General features: G+C 40.2%; 2 protein-coding genes across 2 annotated transcripts; both read left to right on the forward strand.

The window, feature by feature from the left end:
- Positions 1 to 7,498: 7,498 nt before the first annotated feature.
- On the forward strand, positions 7,499 to 8,113 carry LOC147531712 (uncharacterized). The gene has a single exon (XM_086649804.1). The coding sequence runs from the start codon at positions 7,499 to 7,501 to the stop codon at positions 8,111 to 8,113; it is 615 nt and encodes a 204-aa protein (XP_086505930.1).
- Positions 8,114 to 15,715: 7,602 nt separating this feature from the next.
- LOC147531713 (uncharacterized) lies at positions 15,716 to 17,009 on the forward strand. Its single transcript, XM_086649805.1, has 4 exons — positions 15,716 to 15,887; positions 16,025 to 16,419; positions 16,502 to 16,672; positions 16,830 to 17,009. The coding sequence occupies exons 1-4, from the start codon at positions 15,716 to 15,718 to the stop codon at positions 17,007 to 17,009; spliced, it is 918 nt and encodes a 305-aa protein (XP_086505931.1).
- Positions 17,010 to 17,569: the final 560 nt, after the last annotated feature.

The raw sequence follows: 17,569 nt of genomic DNA on the forward strand, positions 1-17,569 counted from the left end.
GCTTGGGAAATAAAACAACTTGATGTCTCAAATGCCTTCCTCCATGGTGTTTTGGATGAGAAGGTATACATGTCCCAACCTCCTGGTTTTATATGCTCAGATAAGAGATCTCATGTCTGTTTACTTCATAAGTCATTATATGGACTAAAACAAGCTCCAAGAGCTTGGTTCAATAGGTTTGCAAATTTTATTCTGCAATTAGGTTTTGTCAAGAGCTCAACAGATCACTCCATGTTCTTCTTGCTTCAACATGGTGAATCTCTTATTCTCTTACTGTATGTTGATGATATAATTCTTACTAGTTCTTCAAGTGTTCTAATCTCTTCTCTTATCAAGACATTAAGCACTGAATTTGCAATGAAAGACCTAGGATCATTGCACTATTTTTTGGGTATTGAGGTAACTAGAAATGGTTCTGGTTCTTTGTTACTTACTCAGAAGAAGTACACTCTTCAAGTGCTTGAGAAGTTGGAAATGTTGGAATGCAAACCAAGCAAGACTCCAGTTGCTAGTGGTTCAAGGGTGTCTAAGCTTGATGGTGATATACTTCATGACTCCTACATATTTAGGAGCACAGTTGGGGCATTACAATACTTGACTCTTATTAGGCCTGATATCACATTTGCAGTCAATTATGCTACTCAATTTATGCATGAACCAAGGGATTCTCATTTCTCTGTAGTCAAGAAGATTTTGAGGTATTTGAAGGGCTCTGTTGGCTCACGGATTACTATCAATCCAGGTAGTCTATCTTCTCTCAAAGCTTATTCTGATTCAGATTGGGCAGGATGCCCAGATACTAGAAGGTCTACCAATGAATATTGTATTTTTCTTGGTTCAACACTTCTTTCCTGGTCTTCTAAGAAACAACCTACTGTTGCTAGATCTTCAACAGAAGCTGATTATAAAGCCTTGAGTGTTGCTACCACAGAAATTCTATGGATTAGCTACTTAATGGATGAGTTGCATTTGTCTCTTGCCAAACCTTTTATTCTATTATGTGATAATCAAGGAGCTAAACATATAGCTTCCAATCCTATTTTTCATGCTAGGACTAAGCATATAGAGGTTGATTATCATTTCATTAGGGATCTTGTCAGCAATGATTCTCTCCAAATTCAGTATATATCAACTCATCAATATCTAGCTGATATACTCACCAAGGGTCTTCCCTCTCCTGCCTTTACTCTCTTGAAGAACAAGCTGATGCATTTTGAGGAAAGCTCAGCTTGAGGGGGAATATTAGAGAAAGGATAGCTTATGAAGACTTATGTGAAGTTTCAAGCCTTGTAGGTGCCTATAGACATTAGCGTAATAGTGGTGTAAGTATAATCAAGTCTGTTAAGACTTAGATTATAACTAACACTTTGAGATTCTGTTAAAGTAGTTAGGAGTTAGTTTTTATGTTTCTCTCTCTCTCTCTAGAAATAACTAACTCTCTCTCTCTCTCTCTAAATACTTGTATTAGCTATATAAAGTGATCGAATCACTAATTGTACTTACTTTTTAATGAAATAAAAGATCAAAGAGAAAGTTCATAGAGTTTATAATTTTTTCAGGTTAGTTTAGAGCATCTCCAATGCAACATCCAATCTTAAAAACTCGAAGGGTGTGTTTGATTGGGAGATTCTTGGAGAAAATAGAAATAGTTTCTCTAAAATTTTAGATTTTCATGTGTTTGTTAAGCTTTTTGGGATCATAAAATTTCACTCACATTACAAATATTTCCGAATTTTCCCTTAAATAGGGGAAAGTGTTGACCCTCCTCCCCCCTAAGAATCTCTTTCCCAACGACCATCTTTCTCAATTTGTCCATATTTCTCTCAACAACTTTGTCCAATGCAACACTCTATTTGGATCTCTAAGATGACGTGTCGAGAGTGGACTAGAGATAGCTCAAGAGGACACCCTTTCTAGAGTGTCCCCTTGAGATATCTCTAATTGTCCAACTCATCAACATTTGATTTTCAACCAATAGAAATCGAGTTTTTTTATATATTCTAAATAATTAATATTTCTGTACAAAAATAACTTCACCACGTAAGTAAATAAGATAAGTTAAAATTTTGCATTGCAGACACAAAAAAACTGAGGATCTCTATTTTTGCCACTTAGGAGTGAGAATCTCCTTGACACATAGGATAGATAGAGGTTTCTTGAGTTTTGCATTGGAGATGCTTTTAGTGTATCTTCAGTCGGGGTGCCTTGCCTCGAGCTTCTTGCCTGGCCCATGACCGCGCCATGTCCAACCTTGGTCTTGGATTCTGGGTTGTACTTGTCTAGCGCGTCCCTGCCATGTCGACCTTGTGTCAGCGCTACTACCTTGTAAACTTTTGTTGGTAGAGTAATGTTATTTGGGCCCAAAATTGAAGACTTCCACATGCCAAAGGTTAATGTGGACCACACTAGTTGGGGAGGTCATTTCTCTCTCCATGGCCGGCTTAATCGATGCCACCTACATAAGCCTATTGCCCATGGTCGATTTTATTTTTCAGAGTAAATAGCATTTTTATTAGTATTACCGAAGGTATGCTTTTTTGGTTATTTATTCCACTATAATATGGGTAATTCCAATTTAAACTCCAATTTGTTTATTTGTTTTAGAATTCGACTGCGACCTACGTTAGTCTTTACAAGGCATTGATACATCATGAAGATGTGATACGCACGATAACCGCCTAATTTTAACCATAAATGAAATAGGCCTAAAGCCCTACAACATGAAAGAGACCTAAACTCCGACAAATTTATTACATTGTTTACTGTTTTGCCTTCTCATTTTTGTCATGGTTGATAAATTTTTCGAGGTATCATTTATGTAAATTTTCATTTTTCCACATATTTCTCTTTTTCTAATATTGTTCTCTCACTTTTTTTTCTCTTTAACTAACTTGTCGCAAACCAAATTATTTTTCCCCCCCCTCTCATCTTCTATCAATTTATTCCATAAACCACTAGAAGATCATCTCTAAGGGAAGCTCCATCCCTCCAAATTGTACTAAACTTGGAGGGGTGGAGCTCCAAAGTACTCGGTGGAGAGTGGCCCACTGTTCAATTCTTTTTCTGACGAGTTATGAGTTTTTTTACTTTACTCTCTCAACGCTAATTGGTAATTGAGTGCGTTATCCCCCTCAATAATTTTTAATTAAGTTTACCCCATTAGACTTACAATTTTGTGCGAAACACCTATTTTAACAATTCCTGATTTTAATCAGGTGTTTGAAGTTGAGTGTGATGCTAGTGGAGTTGGTATAGGAGTTGTTCTTATCCAAGGACAACGCTCCATTGCTTATTTCTCTGAGAAGCTTACATGAGCACAGAAAAACTACTCAACCTATGATAAGGAGTTTTATGCAATTATGAGAGCTCTAACTCATTGGGAGAATTATTTGAGGCCAGGTCAGTTCGTTTTGCATTCTGATCATGAGGCGTTGAAGTTCATAAACAACCAGCACAAGTTAAACAACCGACATGCTAAATGGGTAGAATTTCTACAATTCTTCTCATTTTTGTCAAAGTACAAGGCTGGAAAAAAAATATTGTTGCTGATGCATTCTCAAGGAGGTATGCTTTAATCTCTATTCTAGATTCTCGAATTATGGGATTTGATATTTTGAAGAATCTATATAAGGAAGAATTAGACTTTGCTGAAGTCTATAATGAGTGCACAAAGGGAGTTATAAATCGGTACCATTTGCAAGATGCATTTCTTTTTAAAGAAAACAGGTTGTGTGTTTCAAGGAGTTCTGTGAGGGAGTTGCTGATTCGTGAAGCACATGGAGGAGGTCTATCTGGTCATTTTGGAATTAATAAAGCATTAGGCACGCTTCAGGAGCATTTCTTTTGCCCCATGGTGGTAAGAGATGTTCATTCGATCGTAGAAAGATGTGCAACGTGTCAAAGGATGAAAAGTCATTTCTAACCAGGTCTTTACACACCTTTACCTGTTCCAATTCAACCATGGGATGATGTGAGCATGGACTTTATTGTGGGACTACCAAGAACTCAGAGGGGAAAAGACTCTGTCATAGTGATAGTCGATAGATTCAGCAAAATGACACATTTTATTTCTTGCCACAAGACTGATGGTTGTTGAATTGTATTTTAAGGAAGTTGTACGCCTTCATGAGATTCGCAAAAGTATTGTGTCTGATCGCGATTCCAAGTTTTTGAGCTGCTTTTGGAAGACTTTGTGGCGATTACTTGGTACTGAGCTCCTTTTTAGTACTTCTTGTCATCCACAAATTGATGATCAAACAGAGGTAACAAATAGAATATTAACTACTCTTTTGAGAGGCTTGATAAGAAAGAACCTGAAGGAATGGGATTTAAAGCTAGCTTAAGCTGATTTTGCTTATAATCGGTCCATAAGTTACACTACTAGACGTTCGCCTTTTGAGATTGGGTATGGTCTTAATCCACTTACTCCCATTGACCTGATTTCAATACTTTTGGGGTTTAGGGTAGATTTTGAAGCAAAAGAAAGGGTAAACACAATGAAGAAGGTGCATGAGAATGTTCAGGCAGAGATTGAAAGGGCTAATAAGAGGTACAAGAAAAAGGCTAACAAAAATAGACGTGCTAAGTCTTTTAAGCCAGGTAATCTGGTCTGGTTACACCTGAGGAAGGACAGGTCTCCATGCAAGCGCAAGTCGAAGCTAATGCCAAAGGCAGAAGGTCCTTTTAAGATACTTGAGAAGTTTGGTGATAACGCTTACAAACTTGAGCTTCTACGGGACTATGGTGTTTCAGCTACATTTAATGTAGGTGATCTTTCTCCATATTTTGAAGACGAGGATTTGCCAGATTTGAGGGCAAATCCTTTCCAACCCGAAGAGTCTGATGCGGGAGCAACGAAGTTGGATCAACCGGTGTTGACCTGAACAACTCTGGAACATGAAACGGGGCTGGAACAAGCAGCGCTGGAATACGACAACACTCCCACCCGTGGTCTGAGTGTTACTATGCTGACGTGGGCCTAGAATTAAACAAAGACAAATGAGGAGGCATTTAGAGGGACTTAAAGAGTCATTTTCATTTTAGTCAAAGGTGCATTAAGTTTAGTCTCTTATTTCTACATTCATGCATTCAACTAATCTGTTTACAGTGTATCTAGTTATTATGCATGTAGGTTGGCCTTTATTGCCTTTTATTGTATTATTCTTTATATAATGAGGCTTATTATCAATGGAAAAATCAGAAAACGAATTTGAGAATTTAAAGAGTCTTTTCTGACTTTGGATCTGTTTAGATCAATTCCTGTATCCTTTGGTTTTGGAAGAGCCATGGGTGGTGGATTTCGAGCGTCTTTATCATCCGGTGCTGGCAACTTAATCCAGGTGTGGTGTTAGCTCAACCGGTTTCTTTATCACTTTGTGGTGGCAATTTCATCAAAGTGTGGCGATCCAGATCTTCCTATCTGTTCTTTTACGATTGTTACATTCGCTCCGTACTCAAGCTTCGGAAAAACGCATCCAATTTCAATAAAATGGGGGCATGGTCACTTGCATATCTGGGAAGATGAAATACCACTGCATCTGGGTATTAGAGTATCCAATCAGCTGAACACAAATCCCTGTCAAGTCTTTCTTATGTGAGATGAAACCTATCTCTATTGTTTGTCCATGTGAATGCAGGATCGTTGAAACCGAGGTCTATGAGTCTACCTTGCTGAATGAAATTACGAAAATGGTTCATAAAAGACACTGTAGATGATCTTGCCCTTTTCTATGAGAGTGAACCTATCACATTCATGTCATATATACAACATAACGGGTTAGTGGTAAGAGAAATAGTTGAAAGCATATTACTCCAAAAATAATTATGTTCTTGAATTCTAGGGGGCCATAAATAGTGAATAGGTCCCAAGGTGACTCAACTGCGTTTCTTGGATAGTAGAGTGTATAATACGCGAATCTGAGTAATTAATAGAAATGTTTATTTCATCAGACCATAGTGTAGTGGCAAAAAATCGTACTAGGCCTACTTCGTCTAAATGCCGCCTAGACCCAACCTTCTTCGAATAAATGTCACTTGGGCCTAGCCCACTCGTCTACAGGTTGGACACTCTCCAACTAAGAATTCGACCCATTAGAAGCCTGAAGGTCCAAGCCCATGTAAACGTCCATCTAGTCAAACAATAACCCATCAAAAGTAATAATGCTCGAAGCACCCCTTGGCTGCCCTCAACCGAGCCGGCGAGTTGTCGATTCAACCTCAACTCAGAAGATCTCGCCACATGCCACTTGACTAGGTAAGTCAAAGACCCCATGTCACCACAAATATCTCGAAGTCATCTCTGACTATGAAGGGTCTACAGTCGAGGAGGCGTAATCATACGATCGAGTTACTTTAGACGACAGATCGACGACCAAGAACGAGTCTCCCTTAGGGTTCGGGGTCACCCTCGATACCAAGCATTTCAGATCTGATAGACTCCACGAGTCTGTCATTCGCCTATAAATAGAAGGAGACTCAGACTTCGAAAGGCATCGAATACCTACTTGAAAATTACTGAATACCCTTCAAGGTCCATCACTCTGGAAGTCCTCCTAAAGTCTCTGTTGCATCTTACTACATTACACAGAATCTCCGATCGAGACGACCTCTCGACCTACTCCAGGAGACCAATTCGACCAAATATCCCGTAGAGTCGAAGCTCCGACCACTCTACGAGTCGAGCCATCCTCCGGTGATACAACACGGTGACACCCTCAACATTCAATCGACTTATATTTATTTCACTTATAGTTTGCTGACTTGACCGTCGGAGTGCCCTTGGCAAGACACCATCCCGGTGTCCCCAAGACTTCACGGTTTCTGCTCGTTTTTGTCTGTCTACAGGTCCAACCGGAACTTCGTCCGTCTCGAGGTCTAGAGCCCAAGTTGTCGGTAGCCCACCAATCGACGATCTATTAATTATGTGATTTTCTACCGTTAACAGTTTGGCGCCCACCGTGGGGCCCCTTCAACTAACATCTCAAAGGACCTCATCAGTGGAAGAAGGAATGGTAGCCTCACCAAACGATGTCTCGACCCAGATCGCTGAACTCATAGCTCAGATCCAAGAAAATGCCAAAAAATTTAAGGCCTTGGAGGAGGAGAATGCTCTGGTTCGAGCAGAGAATCAACTACTCCAAGAAAAAGTTACCGAACTCGCCATGGTGTATCCAACAGGACCCAGGTTCCGAACTCCAGTCAACTCGATGCAATCTTTGGTGACCCTTGGAGCAGGAAACTCCTCCAGCCATCCAACCGTCCAGTCTGTCACCATTGGCGTCTCGATTTTGAATCCAGTGACTAATACTACGATCCCAGCAACGACGTTGTTATCGTCTTTCCAAAGCTCAGCTCAAATCAATCAACAATCGCAGTCGATGACGCCCCTTTTTTCTCATCCTCATTTACTACTCCTACTCTACTACCTACTGGTGTACCCTTTAGTCTGTTGACTGATGGTCTGAACTCTGGCTTTGCAGGAACCCCCTTGGAGCAGGCGATGGCTAAAAAATTGGCGGAGATGGAGGCTCTGATCACTCCCATTCCAGGAGTCCCAATCCCCCTTAGAAAGAGTCTGCCACAGAGTTATGCAGACTCCCCTTTCGTCGACGCCATCGCCTTAGTGAAGATGCCGAAGAATTTCTCATTCCCAAGTATTAGAATGTATGATGGCACCTCAGATCCAGACGACCATATTGCATCCTACAAGCAAAGGATGTTCACTGCAACCATACCCAGGGACCTTAGAGAGGCTTGCATGTGCAAAAGCTTTGGGTCGAGCCGCATTGGCCCAGCTCTCCAGTGGTACACCAACCTGCCGAACAACTCCATTGCCTCATTTGCCCAGCTGACAGACACGTTCGTTGAACAGTTCGCGAGTAGTAAGAAGTTAGAGAAACTCTCTAGAGACCTCTACCGACTTAGCCAGAGGAGAGGTGAACCGCTTAGAGATTATGTAGGGAGGTTCAACAGAGAAAAAGTCTCGATACCCTATTGCAACCAAGAGACGACAGTGGATGCATTTCGAAAAGGGTTACTTCCAGACAGTGAACTCTATAAAGAACTCACCAAGTTCAACTGCATCACCATGGAGGATGTCCTCGCTCGAGCTTAGGTAGAAATAAGTTGGGAAGAAGACGAGTACCATCAAAGCAGACACTACCCTAGCCACGAGCGGTCTCGAGAACATCGCTTGAGACGAACATATCGTAGGTCAGATGATAGACGTTAGAGCCCTACACTACATCAAGGAGACATCAAGCCCGAGACGACAGAAAACTACTTGATCCACCAGGTCTAACTGCCGAACGGACCAGTTCGCACCAGAGTTCCATAATACAACATGAACATCGAACCATCTGAATAGTAGAGCCAGGTGCATGCGAATTACAAGTCAAAAATGGACTCAACATTAATAACCGCTGAAAGGCAACACATCTAAAGTTGTATCATTTCTAAACTCTAAAATTTTTGTTTAAATTTCACCTCAAATACTTTACTAACTTAAGCATCGGAGAGTCGGTGGCTATGCCATCGACTAACCCTTTAGCTCGAATTTTTGCAGGTTAGAGCATCTCACCTAGACAACCAGACGACTCGCCAGAGGTGTATCTCTAACCTTCTAAAACTCTAACTCAAGCTTACACTGTCTCGGAACCCTACTAATCAATTGTAGCAACGGAGGGCCATATAGCTCCACTGTTGGTCTCCTCTTTCTCTCTAATTGCAGAGCGACTACAAACCGACTGGGGGATAAACATGGCTGAAAAAACACCTCCATCATCCACCAACTTTAGTCGACTCTAGAGACAACAGTCTGGAAAAGTTGATTCAACTTCTAGGCTAAATGGCACGAAACATTCTACACCTACATCAAATAACCCCTTGGGAGCACAACCTAACTGGAACCAGACTTGAATCTTGCACTATTCTGGACTCCACACATGGTTAAACGATGTTCATCTCGACTCTCATACTGATAACAGGTAACAGGAAGTATTGAATGTCTTCACCCATTATTTCTATCATTCCTTGTTGATAGAAAATTACTAATTTGTGCGTCGGAGGGCCGATGGCGTTGCTATCGACCTTCGCTTTTGTGTGTGCAGCTCGGTCAAAGCTCGTGGACAAACAGGAGAAACACAACCTTCACCCATCCACCGAAGCTAGCCGACAAATAATCAACCTAAGTCCAGAAAAACAATGTTCTACACTTAGGCTGGGGGGACAAATGGTGCCTAAAATGCGAGCTCGAATTCCCTCAAAGCTAAATGGAGACTAAAGCTATCAACCTTAAACTTCAGACGAGGAACATAAGCCTTCAACGAAAAACAAAAAAATTCTAGAAGCTTATTGTCGCTTCGACGAAGCAGCAAGGTTCACGCTCGAGCTCCAACTGGCCTAACAGGGGGCAAATAATACCATGAAATGCAAGCTTAAACTTCCAACATAGCCACACAGAACACTAGAGCTATCAACCTCATACTTCAGATGAAGAACATAAGACTTCGACGAAAAAAGAAAAATTCTAAGAAGCTTACTGTCGCTTCAAAAGAAGCAACGAGGTTCACGCTCGAACTCCAATTGGCTTTAAAGGGAGCACTACAATACTACATACCTTTTTGTACCCCCACATGATCCACACAAGGCGCCATTAGTCTCCCTTCCTCTAATACTCTTTTACAACTCATTCTACACAATGTAGCGGGTCGAGACGTCTCCGAGACTCCACCCGGCTTAAGGAAGGTTCGAGATAGACACATCCTGGGGAATATAAATACCTCGGGTGTTACCAAAAGAGAAGGAAAGCTCGAGACATCAAAGTCATCAAAATAACACAACGGCTTCAAGATCTCACTCTCTTCTTGAAAGAATTCACCCTCGAGCTCTCTGAAAGTCAACTATGGTGCCGAAAGTCTGCCATCCCAAATGGCCTTATTCAAGAATGGTATCTCCAGGTCCAACTTAGTAGATGACAGAGGAGACTCGAAGTTCAACCTCGAAAAGAGTACCCTCAAATTTCTGGTGACTAGGCTCGAGACGAAAAACCTCGAGTCTGAATCACTTGCTTGTAATATTTTCTTACTCAACATGCTCAAACTATGTAATTTCACGCATGAATTTCATGGAAGAGTACCATCTTTTGAAATATTCAGAAGTTCAACACTACACTTCTATTAAAGGAATATAAACAAAGTGTGATTAGAACAACAACAAAACACTACAAAAGCCCCATGGGCGTCGGAAGTCATACATACCTCGAACGCGTTCAATATATGTCTAGAAAATGAAATAAAGTATAATCCCCATGGGTCCTTTGCCACACTCTCTAGAGTGTCAACTCTCCTTCTACATCCCATTTTTTCCACCTTGGATGTGCTATGCTCTGCCTTGAACCCTGCATTGGCGATCTTCAACTCGAGCCTTCATCTCAACAATCTACTTCTTATAGTCAAAGATGACCTTTTAAGCATGGAAATTCTGAGATACAACCTACACTAACACAAAGAGGTATGTCAATCACCTGACTAAATAAATCTATTACGCATTTATACATCTTTGAGCTATGAAACTGACTTCCTTCAGTTCGAATGAGGTGGCATTTGTGAAGTCTAAAGCTTTAAAAGTATTTTCATATCCCTTAAATGGATCGAGCCGACACTAAGTCCGTATAGACTTTGTAGTTAACTCCATAAACATTTAAGATTAAAATTGTGGAGGATATGATCATTTCAAGTCTCCAAGGTGACAAATACAATCTCTGGTAGGTCTGGTCAACATATATGAAGTCTAAAGATTTAGAAATACCACCATTTCATCGAATGGAGCGAGCCGACACTTAGTCCACCTGACTATGTTTGGTTTCTCTAGAGTAACTAAAATCCCTCTAAACTAAAAATGGTTAGGCGTCTAACGCTACCATAACGCCTACAGAGCGAGCTGACACTTAGTCAACCTAGACTACTTTAGGCAACTTCATGACCAAAATTCCATCAACTACAAAAACACGGATTTCGACAAGTGTACTACCCCAGAAAAAAGGTATTTGTTTCACACATTGGTTTTAGACCTTTAAAAAAAATGGTCCTTCGAATTTAAGAGGTCGAATACAAGATCGACCCATCCACGAGACTATGGTAAAAAAAAAATTTAACGCCCTCGGAAACCTCCTCACGGAAAAATGGAGACGCCCTCCGAGCTACACGGTAGCTCGGAGGGAAAACCCCTCCAGGATGTCGTAAGTTAGTTCGGATTTCCCTCCAAACTCCCTCACGACAGTTAGGAGGGAAACCCCTCCAGACTGCCGTAAGGCAGTTTGCAATCCTCCAAACTGCCGTGAGGTAGTCTAGAGGGAGCCCTCCTGTAGGGTATTATACCCTTATACTAGTGTTTATAGCGGATAACGACATCTAATGTCTAACACTAGTATCCCCAAGATCATCATGCAAAACTAGTAATTAACTAATAGGAAGATAGTAGATTACCTTAATCGTTATTTCCCTCGAGCTAGTTGAATAGATTAAAGAAGACCAAGAGCTTCAAACGTAGCTTCTCTACTTAGGACACCGAACGGGGTATTAAATCTCCCTCCTTGAAAGCTCGCTAGCACTCCAATGGTGGTCTGATAATAAGAAGACCTTCTTCTTGCTTGACTAGAAGATAGCTTGAGAATTAGCTCACTTTCTCCTCTCTACTTGATGTGGTAGAGTAAGAAAGTTTAGAGAGAAATTCCACACCTTATTTTCTGCCCTAAGAGTGTTTATATAGAACCCTAATGAGAATACACCTCCTCAAAGGTTTCCCAAAACACCCTTTAGAATAAGATTTAGGGGAAATAGTCGAAAATAGCAATTAATGATATTTTCTCAATTCCCTAAGGAGGAGGTGTCCAAACACCACGAAATTTTGTGTGCATACTAAATGCTAATCACGTTCAACATGACTTGACTTTATGTTTTCAAACATAAACGTCTCTCTCATGCGTGCTTGCTCATCGGTGTCTTTTCAAACTCCGATTTGGCAACGCTCTTTGTCATGAGTTTTGGGTCGAAATTCTTTTAGACTTTTCCGAGTCTTAGATTTTCTGTTTCGGATCTCAAGCATCTCAGCATACTGAGTCTCTTTAATCCTATCGTCTTTTTGATCTATGCTTATAGATCTTCAGATGCCCAAAATGGCATTTCATCCTTGTGTGTGGTCCTTTTATTGAGTCAGTGTGTTCACTGTTACACAACATCTTATGTCGTACTCAATCTTTTGTATGTACTCTGCATACGGACCCGGAAGGTTTGTTTCTCCCACTTACCTTCTTGAAACTCGTGATTCAAGATTTTTCTTCATTCCTCAGGAATCAAACTTCTTTGAATGCCTCTTTGAATCGAAGATTCTAACTCTTGCGTGCTTTTAATCCGTCGAAGGATTTCTGAAGCATGTCTATGGACATAACTTGATTGGAAGAATCTTATTCTTCTTGTCTAGTTTCGAGAAACATGAATGTTTCCATCTTTCTCAGTTTTCTACTTTGGAAAACCAATTTAGGTCTTCCGTTGACTTAAATTATCAAGCTTCATGTCTTGACGAGATATGGATTCCATGATGATTTTGGCTTCTAGCCAAAATCTAGAGTCAGTTTCCGTTTCTGCGCAGGTCTTTTATCTCTTCAGAAATAACCTTTATTTTCTGAGTCTTTGAGATTTTACTTTTGACCTTTTAGGACTTTTGAACAACAATTTGGAATTTTCTCAACTACTTTGAGATATTCCTTTAGAGACACTTTCACTTGCTTTGAGAGTTCTCCTGCGAATGACATTCGCTTTTGTGCGGTGGGTTTATAAGATCATATCTTTAACCTTTCCTTTTCCGAGGAGCCGCAGTTTGTTGCTCTTGGTAGAATTTAATCGTCTTGTACAAGTTTCATTATTGTTCTTCATGACTCTTCATGATTTTTCTTATGATCGAATTAAATCGACTTGTACTTTTCTCCCCTTATTGTTGTAATAATTAGTACTTTTCTCCCAAACTACTAGGTGTGCTAATTACTAGAAGAATACTATCATGAGCAACAAACACTTTGTTCTCTTGATTGGTTGTGGAAGAAGCCCAAATTTCTTTCAAAAAGAAATTGCGTCAGATATTAGCTAGTTTTCTAACGCTTTTTACAAGTTTTAGCTTTAGACGAAATTTTGATAGTTCTGTGGGAAGCTATGTCTAGACTAGTGGATTTTGGAGGATAGAGTTTGATTCGTGTTCTTCATCTTATTCCTTTTGGACACTCCAAATATGGATAGGTTAGAAGTACGTTTGATGCTCAATCTCTGTTTCTGACTCAAGACTTTCTTTCTTGTCAGTTGATTCATGTTTTGGTTATTTGAACCTATCTTGTAGGTGTTTAACCAAGTTTAGAATCCTTAGGTATAGATTGTTTAATTTAGCACTTTTAATAACATCTCAATTTAGAAATAAAGTTCTTTATTGATTCTCTATAATACTTAGTACAGAGATGATGTTAAAAACTAGAAAATCGCTTAATCTAGATTAGTGCCTAAAGTAGACTTCGATCTCTTTCAGCATCCTTAGCAGTTGAGGCTTCTGCTCCCTCTTGGATCTTGTCTTCCTTAGCCAAATACTCAGTTCCCAGCTGCACCTGTACATTCACAATGACAGGGCAATTTTAGGTATCATATACCAAAGTTTGGGAATTTTGTAGTATTTTATAAGTTAACTGTTTATACCTGAATTGGAAGCCACTGTTCCATTCTTTTTGTCCTCCAAGAACTTAGGGCAGTTTCTTTTCCAGTGGCCCTTGCCATCACAGTATAAACATTTTGTGTCAGGAGGAAAACCTTTGTCTTTAGGTTTGGCAACCCGCTTGCCTTTTCCGTTTGACGCGGTTTTCTTCTTCTGTTTTCCACCTTTCTTGAACCCTTTGTCCTTTTGTACCATAAGAACGTCCTTTTTAGTCTCCACTATAACGACGTCCTTTTCGGCTGTTAGAAGCATATAATGAAGTTCCTCCAACGTTTTTTCCCATCCATTCATGTTGTAGTTCATCTTAAACTGATTAAAACCACTAAGGAGGGAGTGAAGGATAGTGTCGGTAGCCGTCTGTTGGCTATAAGGGAAACCTAGTTTAACCAGCTTGCCCATGAGCCTGACCATTTGACGAACATGAGGCCCAACTGGTTTTCTCTTTTCAAGGCGCATGTTCATAATTGCTTTAGAGGTTTCAAACCTCTCCAATCTCGACTGTTTCTGGAACATTTCTCGAAGTTGTCGCATCATGGAGTAAGCATCCATGTCTATGAACTGCTCTTGCAGAGTCGGTTCCATGGTTGCTAGCATTAAGCAAGTTACAGGTTCTGCCTTTTTCCGCACACTCCTTTCTTCATCTGTTTCTTCTTTAGTCGAAGTATCATCCAATACAGGAATTGGAGTTTCTAGTACATATTGCTTGCCTTCCATCCTGAGAACTATTCCTAGGTTCCTCTCCCAGTCGAGGAAGTTGTGCTCATTCAGCTTTTCCTTGTCGAGAAGTGAGCGGAAGTTGGAAATATCTTTTGTCATCTTTAAACTACATAAAAGAAATGGCAAAGTTTTAAAACTCGTTATCGTTTTGAAAAACTTAGTTTTCCCACATTATTCAATAAAAATCGTCCCCGATTGAATAAGTGCTTCCAAGATCCCAGTTCTTCAGGGTAAAGCGGACGAAGGCCCTACCCTTTGACTCCGTCGTTCCGGGTGAGTGAACTACTTCACTGATCATACCTTATGACTCTTGCTTGATAGATTTCATTAATGAATGACTAATCTATCCTTTTGCCTCGAGTATCCAAGACTCTCTTGCTGATCTCGTTGAGTAGAACCATTTAGACGTGTAGGCCTCTTCTATAGACCTACCCGCATTATCCCAAGGTAGAGGAGCCACTCTGCGAAGGCCGACCTACCTTCCTCGAACAAGGGCGCAACGAGTGTCTTAATCTGGATAGGCGATTACTCAAGATTACGTTTTGTGGACTTTTACGCTAGTCTGGCGTTTGTTATAGCGAACAATTTAGCCTAACTAACATCCACGACATAAAGCGTAAAAAAATAAGTAAATGCGCGTGAGAAAATAAATCAAGCAGACATGGATCCTAGTATGGCCCCTGACCTAGAAGATCTAATCTCCTTTGGTTTGCTTCTTGTTTCGCCTTTTGGTTCGTCTAGATATCAATCTTTGAACCTCCATTGATTTCTCCCACTCGCCTTTGGATTCCTTCCTTGAGTTTCTTCAATGGACTCATAGACCCTAAACTCTAATTACAAGACTTTAACGATTCGCATATCGTATAAACTAGAAATTACAATTAATTACAAATATGCACCCATATAATATATTAAGGCTAAGAATTATATATGCATGATTATCTTGGGAGGCACTTTTGTCGACATCACATGTCCTATTACGAACCTTAAGTCTAAATTCGAAGAATTCGACTAATGGTGCGTTCCTTTATCTTTTATGATTTCTAAAATCAACTTCAAGAAAAACTCCGTTTCGGGTAAGAGAGCCAATAGAGGTAAGGGTAAGTCTTCCTTTACTAGTGGTTCATATGGATAATATAGCTTGTTGGAACATAAGGGGGTTGAATGATACCCTCAAAGCTAAAGAAATCATTGAGTTAGTAAGGAAGTTTAATGTGTGTGTGTGTGTGGGATTGTAGAAACTCATGTTTCTATGGAGAATAAGGATGTAATAAGAAGGAAGTTGATGCCAACTTGGGATTGGGTGACCGATCATGAGTTGCACAGATTTGGTAGGATTTGGTTGATGTGGGACAGCTTTCAGCTCAGTTTTTGTGTTCTCTATGTCAGACCAGATGGTTACTGCTATGTTAAGTTGAAGGATGGTAAGATTTTCTTTTGAGTTTTGTTTATGCTCATAATGATGGGGTATCTAGGAGAAGATTGTGGAATGAAATGAGCATGGTGGCTGTGAATTATGATAGAGCCTGATTGGTCTTGGGGGATTTTAACACTGTTTTAGAATCTGAAGAGAAGGTGGATGGGAATGCTGTTAGGCCTTGTGATGTGGTGGATTTTAGAGATTGTTTGTGGGATGCTCACTTGTTTGATTGCACTTATTCTGGCCATTTTCTTCCATGGTCTAATGGACAGCGATGTGAAGGTTTTATAGGTGAGAAACTAGATAGAGCTCTGACTAATATTGAATGGATTTCTAGTTTCCCTAATGCTACGGTTGAATTTCTGAATCATGGTATGTCTGACCACTGCCCTTGTGTGGTATCTTTCTTTGAGAATGGTGGAGCTTTCCCTAGACCTTTCAAGTTCTTTAATTGTTGGAGTGAGGAGGAAGGTTTTCTTAAGCTGGTGAAAGAAGCTTGGGTTTGGAGGTTATGGGGGAATTCCATGTACAGATCGGTGAGTAAGTTAAAAAAGAGGAAGGGCTCTTTCAATGTTTGGTAGAGAGATAGATTTCATAACTTCTCTATGAAAAGTGCAGGAGGCCAAGGAATCTATGGACTTGTTTCAGACAATACTTTACTCTGAACCAAGGTATTCCTATATGAGGGAGGCTGAGAGAGAGGCAGTGGATAAGTATGTGAGATTGGCTAGGACTGAAGAGGCTATGCTTAAGCAGAAGTTTAGAGTCAAGAAATTCATCTTGGGGATGGTTATACCACGTTTTTTCACTATTCCCTGAAGGAGTGGAGATCCAGGAATAACATACCATTTCTCTATAATGAGGATCGTGCAAAAGTGGTGAATTGTCAAGAGGTGGCTAAGAAATGTGTTGGTTTTTTTTCAGAACATGTTTGGTTGTTCTGCAGATGGTGAGTTTTCTAGTAGGCTTGAAGAGGTTTGTTTTGCTCAGGTTTTATCTGAGGAGCAGGCGGAGGAGTAGATGCAAAGTTACTAGAGAAGAGATAGTGTTTGCTCTGTCTAATATTGGTTCTGACAAAGCACCTGGACCTGATGGGTTTCCTTCTTACTTTTTCAAGTTCTGTTAGGATATAGTGGGGGATGATTTTTGTGATACCGAGTCCAGATTTTTCTCCTCTTGCATATTGTTAGGTGAAGTTAACTCCACTTTGATTACCTTGGTTCTTAAGATTCCTAATGCCTCTAGGGTTACTGATTTTAGGCCAATCTCTTGTTGTAATGTCATATATAAATGCATTATTAAGATTTTGACCTTAAGAATGAAGAGGGTTATTTTTGGTTTGATTAGTCCTTGTCAGTCTGCTTTCATTGCATAGAGGGTTATCTAGGATAATATTCTCTTGTCACACGAGCTTATTAAGAACTATCATAGGTATAGAGGACCTCCTAGATGTGCTATTAAGATTGATCTCCAGAAGGCTTATGATACAATTGAATGAGATACTCTTTTCAAGATTATGCAGCTTTTTTATTTTCCTGAAAGGTTTGTCCATTGGGTTAAGATGTGTGTGTCTACTCCCAGATTCTCTATCATGGTGAATGGTAGCTCTTATGGTTACTTCAAGGGGAAGAGAGGTTTGAGGCAAGGGTGTCCTATGTCTCCATACCTCTTTGTGATGGTTATGGA

The sequence above is a fragment of the Eschscholzia californica genome, unplaced genomic scaffold (genome assembly GCF_041429995.1).
Source record: "Eschscholzia californica isolate CP2 unplaced genomic scaffold, dmEscCali1.0.p SCAF_6, whole genome shotgun sequence".
NCBI lineage: Eukaryota > Viridiplantae > Streptophyta > Magnoliopsida > Ranunculales > Papaveraceae > Eschscholzia > Eschscholzia californica.

Excerpts from the sequence above, each read along its gene's own strand:
- LOC147531712 (XM_086649804.1), top strand. The coding sequence starts at position 7,499 with ATGGCTAAAAAATTGGCGGAGATGGAGGCTCTGATCACTCCCATTCCA.
- LOC147531713 (XM_086649805.1), top strand. The coding sequence starts at position 15,716 with ATGGAGAATAAGGATGTAATAAGAAGGAAGTTGATGCCAACTTGGGAT. Across the intron at positions 15,888-16,024 it reads CTATGTTAAGTTGAAGGATG|AATCTGAAGAGAAGGTGGAT; the intron begins GTAAGATTTTCT and ends ACACTGTTTTAG. Across the intron at positions 16,420-16,501 it reads GGAATTCCATGTACAGATCG|GAGGCCAAGGAATCTATGGA; the intron begins GTGAGTAAGTTA and ends TGAAAAGTGCAG.